The sequence below is a fragment of the Dryobates pubescens genome, chromosome 19 (genome assembly GCF_014839835.1).
Source record: "Dryobates pubescens isolate bDryPub1 chromosome 19, bDryPub1.pri, whole genome shotgun sequence".
NCBI classification, from domain to species: Eukaryota; Metazoa; Chordata; class Aves; order Piciformes; family Picidae; genus Dryobates; species Dryobates pubescens.
The window spans coordinates 13,405,559-13,421,811 of NC_071630.1; the positions used below are offsets into that span (position 1 = coordinate 13,405,559).

At 49.5% G+C, this 16,253-nt stretch overlaps 1 protein-coding gene across 3 annotated transcripts in view; it reads right to left on the minus strand.

Moving 5' to 3' along the window:
• Window positions 1-6,819: 6,819 nt before the first annotated feature.
• Window positions 6,820-16,253, minus strand: part of GALNS (galactosamine (N-acetyl)-6-sulfatase) — a 65,892-nt gene continuing 56,458 nt past the window's right edge. For all 3 annotated transcript variants that reach the window (XM_054170033.1, XM_054170034.1, XM_054170035.1), the window contains 2 exons: window positions 11,428-11,545; window positions 6,820-7,618 (listed from right to left, as the gene is read on the minus strand). In XM_054170033.1, the coding sequence (XP_054026008.1) occupies window positions 7,532-7,618; window positions 11,428-11,545 (205 nt within the window). In that variant the 3' untranslated portion in view covers window positions 6,820-7,531. The remainder of the gene's footprint in view (window positions 7,619-11,427; window positions 11,546-16,253) is intronic.

Consider the following 16,253-nt stretch of genomic DNA (forward strand, 5'->3'; position numbering starts at 1 on the left):
GTGGAAGGCAACAGGCCCATGGAGTCATTCCTTCAACTAGCCAGGTTCCAAAGGGAAAAAAAGAACCTAAAATGGGAGTTCAGTTCTTCCCTTACTCTTAAAAACTAACAGTTTCCTTCAGAAGGCACCAACAATGTCACCTCCTGGTAACACCCCACCAATGTCACCTCCTGGTAACACACTAAGGACTCACATCAAATACTATCAGAAAACAAACCCAAAAGTTGACTTCCAAGTGTTGGAACTGTTAAGAGAAATGGACCCCAAGCCACTCTAGCTGCAAAAGAGTTAGCTGGAGAGCAAGCAGCTCTTAGGAGAGTAAAGGCACTTGTAGCTTGTAAAGTTTCCCAGTGCTGAGGACAACAGCAAGATCCCTGGGGAGAGATTTCTCCTCTAGCCATGCAAAGGCTGCTGGCGACCCTGCAGACAAAGAGCTGCCTCCCAGCACTGCCTTCCCTCTGACCCTCACCCATAGTTCAAACCATTCTTACCTTCAAAATGCCTTTCTTCAGCTGAAATGATTTTCTCTGGTGTGAAGGTGTCCTCACGGAACAAAGAGTTTTCTCCAACTGTGGGGAGATCTCCATCTTGTCTGCTTGATTTTACACAGACCCAGGAAGCTGTTCATCACCTTTGGGAAAGGCTTAACTCTGACAGTACCAAGTTTCCATGTAGCAATCAGTGCCCAAAGTTCCATAGCCTCTTCTTGGAGATAGCATTTCCAGGTCCTTTAGTAAGAGTCCACTGGGGAGGTTTAGGCTGGATGTTAGGAAGAAATCCTTCACAGAACGAGTTATTTGCCATCGGAATGTGCTGCCCAGGGAGGTGGTGGAGTCACCATCACTGGAGGTGTTTAGGAAGAGACTGGATGGGGCACTTGGTGCCATGGTTTAGTTGATCAGATGGTGTTGGATGATAGGTTGGACTCGATGACCTCAAAGGTCTTTTCCAACCTGGTTAATTCTATTCTAACCCCAAAGCTCATCCAGAATTCAGTCCCCAAACACCATGTGCCATTTTACTACAAAATGTGGGTATCACTCACTCTGGTTTTGGTCTGAACCTCACAGAATCACAGAACTTTAGGTGTTGGAAGGGACCTCAAAAGATCACCCAGTCCAATTCCCCTGCCACAGCAGAATCATCTAGAGTAGGTCACACAGGAACCTGTCCAGGCAGCTTTTGAATGTCTCCAGAGAAGGAGACTTCACAGCCTCTCTGAGCAGCCTGTTCCAGTGCTCTGTCATCCTCCCAGTGAAGAAGTTTTCCTTATGTTCACAAGGAACCTCCTCTGCTCCAGCTTGCACCCACTGAACCTTGTCCTGTATCACTGAACCCAGCCTGTATCAGGAACAGTGTGGCCAGCAGGAGCAGGGAGGTCATTCTGCCCCTGTACACTGCACTGGTTAGGCTTGAGCCCTGTGTCCAGTTCTGGGCCCCTCAGTTTAGGAAAGATGTTGAGTTGCTGCAAGGTATCCAGAGAAGGGCAACAAAGCTGGGGAGGGGTTTGGAGCACAGCCCTATGAGGAGAGGCTGAGGGAGCTGGGGTTGCTTAGCCTGGAGAAGAGGAGGCTCAGGGGAGACCTTCTTGCTCTCTACAGCTACCCGAAGGGAAGTTGTGGCCAGGTGGGGGTTGGTCTCTTCTCCCATGCAACCACCACCAGAACAAGAGGACACAGTCTCAGGCTGTGCCAGGGGAGGTTTAGGCTGGATGTTAGGAAGAAGTTCTTCATAGAGAGAGTGATTGGCCATTGGAATGGGCTGCCCAGGAAGGTGGTGGAGTCACCATCCCTGGAGGTGTTTAGGAGACCTGATAGGGTGCTTGGTTGCATGGATTAGTTGATTAGATGGTGTTGGATGATAGGTTGGACTCGCTGATTGCGAAGGTCTCTTCCAACCTGGTTTATTCTATTCTGTTATTGGACATCACTGAGCAGAGCTTGGCTCTCTTCTCCTGACACTTACCCTTCCCATATTTCTACACATTAATAAAGTCACCTCTCAGTCTCCTCCAAGCTAAAGAGACCCAGCTGCCTCAGCCTCAGCTGCCTCAGCCTCTCCTCAAAAGGGAGATGTTCCACTCGTGCCCATTTCCACTTCCGACACTGCTGCTCAGCCTCCCCTTGCGAGCGCAGAGGCGCGTTATCTGCCATCGCCGCACTCAATAGGGTTTGTGGGGCATTAACCTCAGCTCTAAGTGTTTGGAATTGATCTTCTGGTTTCCAGTTCCAGTGTTCACATCCCCAGATTGCTCCTGGGTGGCAGAGACTCATTTTGTCACCGAAATAATCCATTTGTCACTGCGGGATTTTAAATCAAGGCTCCATTTTCACAGCCACTGACTGGAAACGCAGGAGACTCTTTTTTTCCCCCCATGATTATTAGTTACATCAATTTCAGAAGCTTCTCTGCATGGAGGGTCAGATGATAACACAGCCCTGGGGGCAGAGCAGGGAACTGGAGAGGCTCAGCTAATTGGAAATTAAAGGCAAGGAAGAAATTGCTTGGATTCTTAGCCCAAGCAGATGCTAGGCTTCTAGCCTTCAGCAGATGGATTTAAATATGAAGGAAGGAACAGGTCACCAAGGGCAAGTGTAGGGTCCTGCACCTGGGGAGGAATAACTCCCTGCACCAGTACAGGTGAGGGGCTGACCTGCTGGAAAGCAGCTCTGAGGAGAAGGAGCTGGGAGTTTTGGTGGACAAGAAGTTGCTCATGAGCCAGCAATGTGCCCTCGTGGCTAAGAAAGCCAACGGTCTCCTGGAGTGCACGTGGCCAGCAGGTCGAGGGGAGATTTCCCCACCCTCTGCTCTGCCCTGGAGAGTCACACCTGGAGGTTGGTGTCCAGTTCTGGGATCCCCAGTTCAAGAGAGACAGGGAACTACTGAAAAGATTCCAGTGGAGGCTACAAAGATGCCGAGGGGCCTGGAGCATCTCTGCAAGAAGACAAATCTGAGAGACCTGGGGCTGTTGAGCCTGGAGGAGAGCAGCCTGAGAGGGGATCTGCTCAATGCTCAGCAAGAGCTAAAGGGTAGGGGCCAAGAGGCTGGGGGCCAGACTCTGAGTGGTGCCCAACAAGAGGACAACAGGCACAAACTGTAACCTAGGAGGCTCCATCTGAACAGGAGGAGAAAATTCTTTGGTGTGAGGGTGCTGGAGCCGGTTGCCCAGAGAGGTTGTGGAGTCTTCCTCTCTGGAGAGATTCCAAACCCAGCTGTGGACATTGTGATCCTGGGCAACCTGCTGTGGGTGTTTGACTAGGTGATCTCCAGAGGTCCCTTCCAAACCCCACCAGTCTGGGATTCTGTGAAACAATCTTAGACACCATCTTTCCTTTACCTTTTATGCCTTGCAGCTGGAGAAGGGACCAACACCCCAGCTCCACTGCAGCAGGTCCCCAGTCAGCCAGTAAACCCCCCTAGAAACACTCCTCTTGTACACACAACCCCAGGCAGGTCCCACAGGCAGCTCCTACAGATCCATCACCAGTCCCAGTACAGACAGCTCCCCAAACTGGGCAACTATCACATGGCATGACCTCAGAGCAGTGGCTGAGGATAGTTTTTGGGGCAGAGGCAGTGGTACCTGCTGGCAGCTTTGTGACCTGAGCTGCCCCACACCAACTGTGCAGGTGAGCACCTTGAGCCTCTGTCCATGGACAACCCTGCTGCCTGCAGCAGCCTCTGAGCTGTACTTGGGCAGCTCTGTGGGCTGGGACATTGATCCAGGTTGAAAATAATACAGGGTAACCAAAACAAGCTATTTTTACCCCAGGTCACTCCCATCATCGGGAAGGCATCTCCATGAGCCTGGCCCAAAGTGAGGTGCACAAAAGCAAATCATAGGCTGCATTTCTGACAAGTCAGTTTGTTTTCATTCATTAGCTCCTCATCTCACACCTTTACAATGGACACAGCTTTGGGAAAGGCACTGGTCTGCAATTCTGCCCAGCTCTCCAGATGTCAGACCAGGATTCTTAGCTACATTTGAAGCAGCAGCTTCTTCACCTCCAGCTTTGATCTTTGCCAACAGGCATGCACAAAGCAGATCATAAGCAGCAATCAGCTTTCCAGTGCAAAGCCTGGAGAAGAGGAGGCTGTGGGGAGACCTGACTCTCTACAACTCCCTGAAAGGATGTTGGAGCTAGCTGGGGGTCAGTCTCTTCTCTCAAGGAACAAGCAACAGGAAAAGAGGAAATGGCCTCAAGCTGCACTAGGGGAGGTTTAGGTTGGACATGAGGAACAATTTCTCCTTGAGGGTTGTCAAGGCCTAGCCTAGGCTGCCCAGGGCAGGAGGAGAGTCTCCATCCCTGAAGGGGTTTCAAAGACATGAATATGTGGTGATGAGGGACATAGTTTAGTGGTGACCTGTCAGTTCTGGGTTAATTTCTGATGATCTTTTATAGCTGCCTTCCAGTACCTGAAAGGATCCTACAGGAAGGCTGGAGAAGGGTGTCTAGCAATAGGACAAGGAGAATGGTTTTAAGCTGAGGGACAGTAGGTTCACACTTGATCTTAGGAAGAAGTTCTTCACTACAAAGATGGTGAGACTCTGGAATGGGCTGCCCAGGGATGCTGTGGATGCCTCCTCCCTGGAGGTATCCAAGGCCAGGTTGGATAAGGCTTTGAGCAGCTGAGTCTAATTGAGAGGCATCCCTGTCCATGGTGGGGAGGTTGGAGTAGATGATCTCTGAGGCCCCTTCCAACCAAAGCCATTCTGTGACTCCAACCAAACTGATTCTGTGCACTGAGAGATTACTTCAAGGAGGAATGAGGACTTTGTGTTAGGTAACCAGACAAACACAGGGTGTGCTGAGAACAGGGTGGCTTGTCCAAGCAAGTTACACAGACATGGGAAATGCAGAGTTCTCTTCTGCAAGCTGGGAAAGAGCAAAGAGCGAAGCAGCAGCTGGGCAGGCAGGGGACAGGAGGTAGCAGGCGTGCAGCACACTCACAGAGTGCATACTGCAAATGCTGAGAAGGGAGAAACATGCCTGGGCTGGTGCTGAGATGATGAGCTGTGATCCTGTGATGTGATCTCTTCATCAGCAGCATGAAGGAGGACAAAGCGCTGTCACAGTTCACAGCAGATACCTTCAGAACGATTTGCTTTTCAGGGAGGCGCAGTGACAGACTCCCTCCTCTGGTGGTATCTTTATCTGCTGATAACAACGAGCTGCAGGCTCCTGAACACTTCTGGCTGAGGGAGGCACTAGAATGGAGGTGGACAGCACCCAGAAAATGGGAAGTTACTGGTTTTGTCTGGTCTCCTGCGCTGCTGGATGCACACAAGTGCTGCAGGTTCTCCTACCAGTCCTCACACAGCAGCACTGATGAACGGGCTGATTGGAATCTCTCAAGGCTTGAGCTATCCCCAGGATATCAAAACAAGGGAGAAATGTTATGGAGAAACTGGAAATGCCTTGATCTACTTGAAGGACAGTTAGGAAGACCATAAGCAGCTAAGACATTTGGACTATAAACAAATGCCATTTGCAGCTGTGCAAAAGAATACAATTCAGAGGCTCTGACAGCCACTGGAAGGTTGGCTGAGACTCCTCCTAGGTGGAAGAACTAAGAGCTGCCTCAAGTGCTGTTCTTATGACAGTCTTAGAGGATTACTCAGCTTCATGAGATATCCAGCAGGAATTACCACAGAGGGGGGTTACAGGTAGCACAAACCATGGGAACAGAGAGAACAAGTATTTGGGATCACAGGCAGGGTGAGAACATGCAGCTGGGAAGCTTGTGGCAGGCACTAGAACTGAAGCAGAGTTCTCAATTCATCTCAAGCCATGCCCAAGCTTACCTGGGAAGGAAAGTGATTAGAGGGCTGAAGAAAATGCTGAGGGGACTGGAGCATCTGTGAGGAGGAAAGGCTAAGAGGTCTGGGGCTGTTGAGCCAGGAGAAGAGCAGCTTGAGAGGAGATTTTCTCAATACTCAGCAAGAGCTAAAGGGTTGGGGCAAGAAAATGGGAACAGACTCTCATCAGTGATGCCAAAGGTGGACAAGGGGCAATAGGAACAAGCTGGAACCCAGGAGGTTCCATCTGAACAGAAACTTCTTTGATGTGAGGGTGCTGGAGCCCTGGAGCAGGCTGCCCAGAGAGGTGGTGCAGTTTCCTTTTCTGGAGAGATCCCAAACCCACCTGGACATTGTGATCCTGAGCAATCTGCTGTGGGTGGTCCTGCTTTAGCAGGGAGGTTGGACTGGATGATTCCCCAGAGGTCCCTTCCAACCAGCACCATGCTGGGATCCTGGGACTGTGTGAAATGGGGCTGTGTGCAGGCATAGAATACTCTGATTTTCCCCAGGGCAGCATGAGACCATGTGGGGAGGACGTGGTGCTGCATAAAACCACTGAAGGTGTGACATGAAGCTGTTGGTGGTGCAACCAGCATGTTTGGGTTGCTCGTTCCCTTCTCCCCTCCTCCTTTTAGCTACTCCCCTGAAGCCCTAGAATAGCCTGGCTCAGTTTTGTTCAGGACACATTTACTAGCAACAGCAAAGGGTGTGAAACAGGCTCCAAGTCAGCTGAGACACTGTGTGAAGGCTCAGCCTTTACCATGAACTCTGTGCAGAGAAGAACTACACCCAGGCTATGGAAAGCACAAAAATTCCTCAGAGAGGGCAGGCTGGAAACAGGGTCAAGAGTTAACAGCTGATGTAAATGGGCACTTCTGAGCCTGTAAGTTGCCTGGGTCCAGATCATGAGACCAGAAGGGTGCCTTAAACCATATTTGGACCCAGATTTTGGGAAACAAAGGAAACCTCCGAATGAAGAGCAGACCCTCCAGCTCCCCAGGAGCACCCTGTGCAGCATCAATAAGGCAATACTTACACAAATGCCATCTTCAAATGTCTTTATGCCATTCCATGAGGAATGTTTGCAGCTACAGATGGGGGAAAAAAGGAAGGCAGACTGTTTTCCCCTCACTTGGGAACAGGAGGGAGCACTTTTGTGCAACCAGCAGCAGTCTGGTACCCAGCACTCGCCAGTTTAGTAAGAAAGGAAAAACAAGTTGGTGTCCAAAGAGTTCACAATGGAAATTCCAAGGTTAAAACAACAAGTTACAGGCAAACCAAACAAGAGCAGCTTGGGCTGGGATCTCTGGCAGCTTGTAAGCTTCCTGAGCCAGCCCCCTGTGGCTGCTGTTGGGGCATCCGAGCGAGCAGTGGTGCGGGAGGGCAGGGTGGGTGGAAGGAGCAAGAGGTAAGGGGCAACCAAGGCTTTGCTGGGCTGATGGCAGAGTTGTGGCTGTCCAGAGAGCTCTCTCAGCTGGAATGGTCTTTGCTGAGAAGTTACCATTTACGGGAACAACTGCACCACCAGCAGGGCACAGGCTAAGCCCTGAGCTCCAGCAACATAAACACTGGCCCTTTTGGAAGAGCAAATGATGATATCATGCATCCATCACACCCTTCCTGTGTAAACAGGAGTGCCAACATGAGAAGACATGCTTTGTAAACTCTCTGTCCAGCAGCTTGGAGGTTGGTGGTTTTTTGTGCAGCTCTTGAGGGCTGCAGAGAAGATCAATGAGGCCAAAAGCACTTCTGAGGATCGGATTTGGGGGGTTTCAGGCATTTCCCCAGCTTCTCACAGCCTGGAGGAGACCAATTCTGTTAAAAACACACACAAAGAGATATAGAAAGGTGATTCATACCAAGTGTCTGCTAAGCCTTGTGCCCTAAGCAAGCCTTTTTGATCCTCACAAAGACACTTTTATGTCCTGCTTGCAAAATGAAACTTCTCTTGCTAGAGGAGTTTCATGGGCTCAACAAGTTCCCCACTCCAACCACTACCTAAAACAAAGCTTCAGGAAAGGCTGTGAATCCTTCTTGAGCAAATGATTCCCTCTGCTGGGATACAGTGGTCTCTACTGCACAGACAACAGTCTGCTGGCACTCTGGTGACCACCTTCTCTTCCTTGAAGTGTGGCAGAGTAAGAGGACCGTGAGGTGAAAACCTAATTTTCCATGAGAGAATTCTCATTCCTGGCACCAAGATATTCACACACTTCCTTGAGGAAACCTGCAAAAAAGGCAACAGGAGGCCAAAGGTATGGGGGAGAAAAGAAGGATGGGATTTTAATGAGCATTTTGATGGATGAAGTCAGGAACAGATGGAGCAGGAGGCATTTAGGAGACAACTATTCCAGTGTATGCAGACCAAAACTATTTGCCTCCCTCATTTCTGTGTTTCTGTAACTACCTTTTCTCCAGCTTATGTGCAAGGAAGCCCACTGCAAAGCTCAGCTTCCAAAGGGATCAAGGACAGAAGAAATCAGGACACAGGAACTTTCCCAGTTTCATTGGGGTTTTGTCATTTACCATCCAGGCTGCAGGTTACAGTTCCCATTCTGCATTCAGAAATCTCCAGGGTTCATTTTTTTGTCCCTCACTCTCTCAAGGTCTGTCCATCCATGGGTGATTCCTGCTGCTGCCTACTAAAGGTCTGATCTCCTGCCTTTCATTTCACTTACTGCTTCTTCACTGAATCACAGAATTATTTTTGTTGGAAAATACCTTCATAGACTCTACCCATTAACCAGGTCACCACTAAATCCTGTCCCTCAGCACCACATCTGCGTGGCTTTGAAACCCCTCCAGGGATGGAGACTTCACCACTGCCTTGGGCAACCTGGGCCAGGCCTTGACAACCCTCAGGGGGGAGAAATTGTTCCTCATGTGCAACCTAAACCTCCCCTATTACAACTTGAGGCTGTTTTCACTTGTTCCTTGGGAGAAAAGACTGACCCCTGCCTGGTTCCAACCTCCTTTCAGGGAGCTGTAGAGAGCCAGAAGGCCTCCCCCCCAGGCTGAACAACCCCAGTTCCCTCAGCTGCTCCTCACATGACTTGTGCTTTAGGCCCTTCACCAACTTCATTTCCCATCATTTATGTTTTCTTGTAATTAAAGCTTATCCCCAGAAAAAAAAAAAAGGAGCAGGTTTCTGTTCCACCCAGCTGACAACAGATGGCAGTGAGACACCAGCTATGTCTGGAAGGAGGAGACCACAGAGGGGAGCTTTGGTGGGAGGCACCTCGCTGCAAGGAAGGGTTTCAGAGCCATTAATGCTGGTTTTAAATCCCTTTCTCAGTTTTAAAGCCCACAGCCACCACTGCAGATTTCAGATGCTGGACCACTCTGTAGAAAACAACAGAAATGCAAGCAAAATCTTTGTTTCTTTTGTCAAAACCCAAATCTTGTCAGCGTCAGCCTGGCAGCCCCAGTTGGCTTTCCTGGATCCGTGCTGGAAGCGCTGAGAACCCCGAGGACAGACACCATGTGTGCTGCAAGTCAAACCTGCAGCCAGCCAGCACGACTCCACTGCTCCAAGCAACTTCTCTTGCACTTCCAAAGGAGGAGAACGTGGCAGAACTGGCTCAGCAGGAGCTTCATCTGCACTGCTGGTGGAATACACCACAGATGGACCAGCAAACACCTCCCCGGCTCAGGAGGGCTGTGCTTACAGCAAGCCTGAGACTGCAGCAGCTACAAAATGATCCATCTGCTTTGCTTGTGGATAAGTAAAGACAATTCTCCTCCTCTGTCCCAGAAAGGATGTTAAATGCTCCTCTCAAATAAATGGGTGACACAATGTAGAAGACAGTGCTGGGGACAGTATTAGCAGGTGCTATTTACCTCCCAAAGAGAGACTCGGGGCTCAATCAACCCCAGCTGTACTAACACCCCCAAGAGATTTGCTTATCTTCATTTCTGGCCTCAAAGGGCAAGAATTTGGTGCCTATTTATTTTAGTTTTGTGACTCTCTTCTCCCAAGGAGTAAGTGACAGAACAAGAAGGAACAGACCCAAGTTGTACCAGGGGAGGTTGAGGTTGGATGTGAGGAACAATTTTTTCCCCTCTTGAGGGTTGTCAAGACCTCAACCAGGCTGCCCAGGGCACTGGTGAAGTCCCCATCCCTGGAAGGGTTTCAAAGCCATGCAGATATGGTGCTGAGGGACATGTTTTAGTGGTGACCTGGCAGTGCTGGATTCATGGTTGGAATCCATGACCTTAAAGGTCTTCACCAGCCTAAACAATTCTGTGATTTGGTGATTCTGTGATTAGCTGCCTCTGCTTACAGACTAGAGAGGGGTGTAACTGGGCTTAGCCAAGCCCAGAGCATTGCCATAGCCAAGGAGGAGTCCATGCTCTGAAAAACTTCTACCCAGCTGAGAGAGAACAAGGTATGAGTGACTCAATAGCCCCAAGGAGAGAGCTGGGATACAGCATGAAGTAGAGGACCTCCAGGCCAGCGTATTATGCAGCCCGAAGACACTGTCTGGTGCCAAACAGGGACACCAGATGTTTTCACAGCACCTAAACACCCTGCAGCAGGGTAGCTGCAGAGCAGTGGAGCATGCCTATCATGGGTGGACCAGAAGAAATGGCTTCCCAGTGCAGGTCTCTCTGGAGAGAGTGCCTGACCCCAAACAGTCCCAGAGGAGGTCAGAACAGTGTTTACCAAGGGAAAAGTTGACTAACGAAAGAAAACAACCCAGAAACAATGGTCCTTCAAATCTTTTTCCTGCTTCACATCCAAAAATAAAGAGATGTGACAAAGCTAAAAAAGATCTTTGCCTCCTCACTAAGGAGACACAGCTCCACATTTTATACTTCTCCTTCTGGCTAGAGACAGATCCTAAGCCACAAGTACTGACTGTTCGCTTCAGAGCATGATTTCAGCATCAGAAAGATTTTGCCTGTTACTATTTTGTGTCAGTCTACAGGCACAGCCCCTCAGACTACACACACTCCTGTCATCTGACAACTTTGCCTCCTACAAACCATCCAGTTTCTTTCCCAGGTTCTCACCAAACCCAGCAGCATTTGACAGGAAAGCCAAACTGTAACTTGCCAACGTGCAGCTCCAAGAAGAAAACAGCATGGAAAATGTTTGTCATGCTACAAGCCATAAAGACTTGGAGGAAGTCAGGCATGGGTGGAATTGGAGGAGACCTAGCAAGGCCAAAGGTATTTACACACATCACTGAGGAAGTGCCACAGTACCAGTCCCACCCCTTAAAACAGAAGACAGGATGAGAGGAAATGGCCTCAGGTTGCACCTGGGGAAGTTTAGGTTGGACATTAGAAGACACTTCTTCACTGAAAGGTTTGTGTAACTGTGGAAGAGGCTCCCCAAGGAGGTGGTTGAATCCTCATCCTTGGAGGTGTTTAAAAGAAGCAGAGGTGTGGTGCTGAAGGATGTGGATTAACACCAGCCTTGGTAGTATTAGAGAATGGTTGAACTCAACAGAGTAGAGTAGAACAGAGTAGAGTAGAACAGAGTATTATGATCTTAAAGGGTCTTTTCCAACCAAATCAGTTCTATGATTCCATGACTATGCAACATTTTACAAAGCCTTTACAAACTCTAGTTTGAGCTAAGGGTTCTCATATGCATTGATGCTTTAACCACTCACCATGACAGCCTTGTCACACACGTTCAGTTGTGGCACCCCTGGCAACATGGTGGCTTTGTGCTGCTGGACAACCCCAGATATCTGCTCCATAGCCCTCTGGTATTCATCACTGGCAAAACTAGAAGGTGGAAAAAACACAGCTTTCATTAGTGGGGCTTCATACAGGGCATCATGACAGCATCTGCATTGCTAAGAAACCTTTTCCTAGACCATAGCAAAGGAGAAGGACACAAAAACATGAAGTCAACACTATTAGTCCACAGGAACAGGCTGCCCAGGGCAGTGTTGGAGTCTTTATCCCTGGAGGGGTTCCAAAACCGTGGAGATGTGGTGCTGAGGGACATGCTTCAGTGGTCACCTGGCAGTGTTGGGTTAACGGTTGGACTCCATGAGCTTAAAGCTCTTTTCCAACCTAAATGATTCTGTGAGGTCCATGTGGGAAGAAGACATGTGAGCTGAAGGAGTCCATCCAGCCTGGCTAGGCCTGGAGGTTGTGGTTCTCAGATGCTCTACTCAGGGCAGCAGGACAGCAGATGACCTGCTCTCCTCAGCAAGCCAGCACCCGGTTCCTGGCAGATCACCTCTCAGTGTGGGTCTTCAGCTTTCAAGTCTTGCTAGTGCCTGTGGCTCTAAACTTGATAGCTGGGCAGATATGCTGCAATCTCACATTGATCCCCAAGGGGAAAGGTGGCATGAACAAAGGGTAGTCCTCAAGCTGGGCCTTGACTGACTATCATTGGAAGCTTCCTAGACACAGGACAAACACCTTGCCAGACGTGTTAGCACATAAACAAGTCTGCTGAGGTGATCTTGTGAATGTGTCACCCAAGAGGCCCCCCAGCTCTCTGCACATTCACCCTCCACTCTCACAAATGCTTCTCCACACCACCTGCCTCATGCAGAGGCCCTTGTTTTAAGGGCAAAAAGGGCAATATCAACATTTTGTTTTTCAAGAGTGTTCTTGAGCTGAGAGTTTCAAACACCACCGCTGCTGGCCAGCAAAACTTCACCATCACCAAGTAAGATGAACTAACATTATGCAAACAGGAAGATGGAGAAGAATAATAGAAGTGACTTGGCCAAGACAAGAATACCTCCTCTCTTTTGTAACATCCACCCTGGGGTTCTACCCCATCTACATTCTTCCATTAGAGCTTTATTAGTCCAAGCTGGGTCCCATCAGTCACGCTCCAAACCCTCCCACAGGGCTAGAAGTTCCCAGCTTTTCCTCCACCCACTGACTCCAGCAGGTACTTGTTGAAGTGGCTCAGGGTGTGCTTCACTACTGCCTCAAGTGTTTCTGAAATGGAGGACTGCTACTCAATGATCTCATTTTGTCCATCATGTTAAGAGTCACTTCACAAACAATCCACAGAGCAGCAAATTGCTTCTGAAGATAAAAGAAACAATGCAGCTCGGTCCTGACCTCCGGCTCCCTCTGCTTGCAGTCCAAGCTGGCCACCAGCCCCACACTCCAGCTAATTTCCTTCTCTGAAAAACAATCACATTTTGAAGCCCAGTAATGTGCCAACAGTTTCCAGTAAGCCCTATAAATAATCACATCTCGGCAGGCATCCAGAGAGAAGCTGATTGTGGGGATGGGCCTGAGCTGTGCTGATAGAGAACCGGAAGGCAATGGGAAAGGACGAGACGCAGCGAACTCAGCTGATGCTCTCACACCCAGCGGGCTGCATCCCTGTGGAGAGGCTGCCACTGGGACTGGGATTCTCTATGGACCACCCCAAAATTCAGCCTGTTCTTGTGTGCAGTTTTGGACCCATGGCTCCCCAGGAAGGATATCGAGGTGCTGGAGTGGGTCCAGAGAAGGGCAGCAAAGCAGGTGAAGGGTCTAGAGCACAAGTGTTGTGAGGAGCAGCTGAGGGAACTGGGGTTGTTCAGCCTGGAGAAAAGAAGGCTGAGGGAAGACCTTCTGGCTCTCTACAGCTCCCTGAAAAGAGGATGGAGGCAGGTGGGGGTCAGTCTCCTGTCCCTAGGAGCAAGTGATAGGATGAGAGGAAACAGCCTCAAGTTGCACTAGGAAGACTTAGGTTGGACATTAGAAGAAACTTCTCCCTGAAAGGAGGCTGGAGCCAGGTGGGAGTTGTCTCTTCTCCCAAGGAACAAGTGGCAGGACAAGAGGAAACAGCCTTAAGTTGCCTCCAGGGAGGTTTAGGCTGGACATAAGGAAGAATTTCCCCAAAAGCATTGTTAAGGCCTGGACCAGACTGCCCAGAGCAATGTTGAGTCCCCATCCATGGAGAGATTTTAAAGTAGTATGGATGTGGTGCTGAGGGACATGGTTTAGTGGTGCCCTGGCAGTGCTGGGTTAATGGTTGGACTCCGTGATCTTAAAGATCTTTTCTAACCCAAACAATGCTATGACAGCTCCCCAGCTTGCTTGCTCCTCTCCCCATGCATCCTGCCTTAGCTCTTACACAGCCACTGCCCCAAAGACTGCTGAAAACAGAAGGACAGGCAGAAGTTTGGAGCTGCCAAAGGCCATCCACGACTCACACACTGCTGAGGACACTGAAGGCAGCCATCACTTGGCTCAGCCACTCTCACACCCCAGAGGCACAAAAGCCTTTCAGTTTGGTGCGAGCGCTTCTGGCCATGATTCAAGCCATGCAGGATTGCCAGCCCGGCAGCACGCTTGAGAAAACCAAAGCAGGTTTCTAGAGGAGGCAGAGAGGGTTTAACAGTAACCTGTGCTGACAGGCAGAGGCTGGGAGAGCTACACATGGAGACAAAAGCTGCAGAGACAAACACAGCCAGGCTGCCCAAAACCGCCAGTGAGTAGCAGGGATGCACGCCACGGAACCATGGAATTGGCTGGACTGGAGAGGAGCTTTAAGACCATCAAGTTCAACCATTAACCCAACACCAGCATGACCACCAAACCATGTCCCTCAGCACCACATCTGCATGGCTTTAAAAGCCCTCTAGGCATTAGGATGTCCACCAGCTCCCTAGGAAGCTTGGTCCAACGCCTGACCATGCTTTCAGTGAAGAAATTGTTCCTCATCTCCAACCTAAACCTTCCCTGTGGCAACTTGAGGCTGTTTCCTCTTGTCCTGTCACTTGTTCACTGGGAAGAGAGACCAGCCTGGACCTGTCTCCAATCTCCTTGCAGGGAGTTGTAGAGTCAGAAGGTCTTCCCTCAGCCTCCTTCTCTCCAGGGTGAACAATCTCAGGACCTCAGCTGCTCCTCACAAGACTTGTGCTCTGGACCCTTCACCAGCCTCACTGCCCTTCTCTTGACCTGCTCCAGCATCTCAATGTCCTTCTTGGAGTGAGGGCCCAAAACTGAATCCAGTATTCAAGGTGTGGCCTCACTAATATTGACCACAGCAGAACAATCTGTGTCCTGGTGGCCACACTATTGTTGACCCAAGCTATGATGCTCTTGGGCTTTGTGGGTGCCTGGGCACACATTAACTCATCTTCAGCCACTGCTGACCAACACCTGCAGGTCCTTTTCTACCAGACAGTTTCCAGCCACTCTGCCCCCAGCTTGAAGCACTCATGGGGCTGTTGTGATGCAAGTGCAGGACCTGGCACTTAGGTCCACATTTTGGACAGGGGAGCTGGAAACTGGATGAGACAGTGGAGCCAGACACATTTTAAAGCCCCCATGCTCTGGGGATGGAAATGGAGATGACCTGCAGCTCAGGGAGACACAAATGTTTCAGAGGTTTCTACTGCACCTATTGTGCCAGGATTAAAGCTCTTCCAAACTCGAGCTTAATCACACTTTATTAAGCTCCTCATATGAAGGATTAACATGAATTAATACACATTTTAATCAATTGTTGGGGGCTAGCAGATACTCCAATTTAATGCCTCCTCCTGCCGCTCTCGGAGCTATCTCCTGCATTTATTTCAGTCACACACTTGTGTCATCCCTCCAGCATTTAAGATCTTCTTTTTGGAAGTGGACTCCTTAAGATAAAGCGTTGCTGCTCACTAATTAAGCTCCACAAATATTGAAGTGATAAAGAGACAGCCCAATTTCATCCAGCAAGATTGTTTTGCATGCAGAGGCTCCCAAATCAGCAAAAATCTGGACGGAGCAGTGGAAAACACAGCTGTGCTCTGGCTGAAAGAGAAACAATATGTTGTCACCACTGCTGCTTTTTGCTCCAAATCTGCCAGTCCTTGTGGCAGTGAGGGAAAAAAAAACCACCCTTCTTCCCCCCTCTCCCCCCCTTCTTTTGCTCTAATCTTAACTGCTGCATTTATCCACAGCCTTGTTGCTCATTAGCAACCTAAGACACGTGAATGCCGCAGTATAACAAAGTAGGCTCGAGTCATTTAAATCATCTTCTTGCCTTAATTCCCATGTTCAGGACACTCCTGGCTTTTTCAGTAGCTCAGCAGTGACAGGAAATCTTGGCCTAACCTCAGCTCCTGGTGTTTCTCAACTGCTCTCCCCTGCGGCGGCGACGCATTTAGATTATTTCAGCTTTTAGCAGAAGCTGAATGACTTCCCCAAAGCATGAGAGAAACGGCTTGGCTCCTACAAAGGACTCGCACTTCACACATAAAGCTGGCTCAAGCTGAAGAACATGTATAGATTAGGCTCCAAGTCATACTGCTAACCTCTAAACCTTGTCTCAGTAGGGCTTAGCATGCTCTTAAGCTGGCTAAACCTGTTGACGCTGGCTTTAAAAGTATCCGATGGCAGCTGTCTGCCTCATGTTGAAGTGCATGACAGTGATGCACCCCAAGCACTCTAAGGTGTCATTCAATGCTGGAAGATCACCACAGATCTTCTTCTGATGCCTCAATTAAACACATGAACTGTCTTCCTCATCCAGACATGT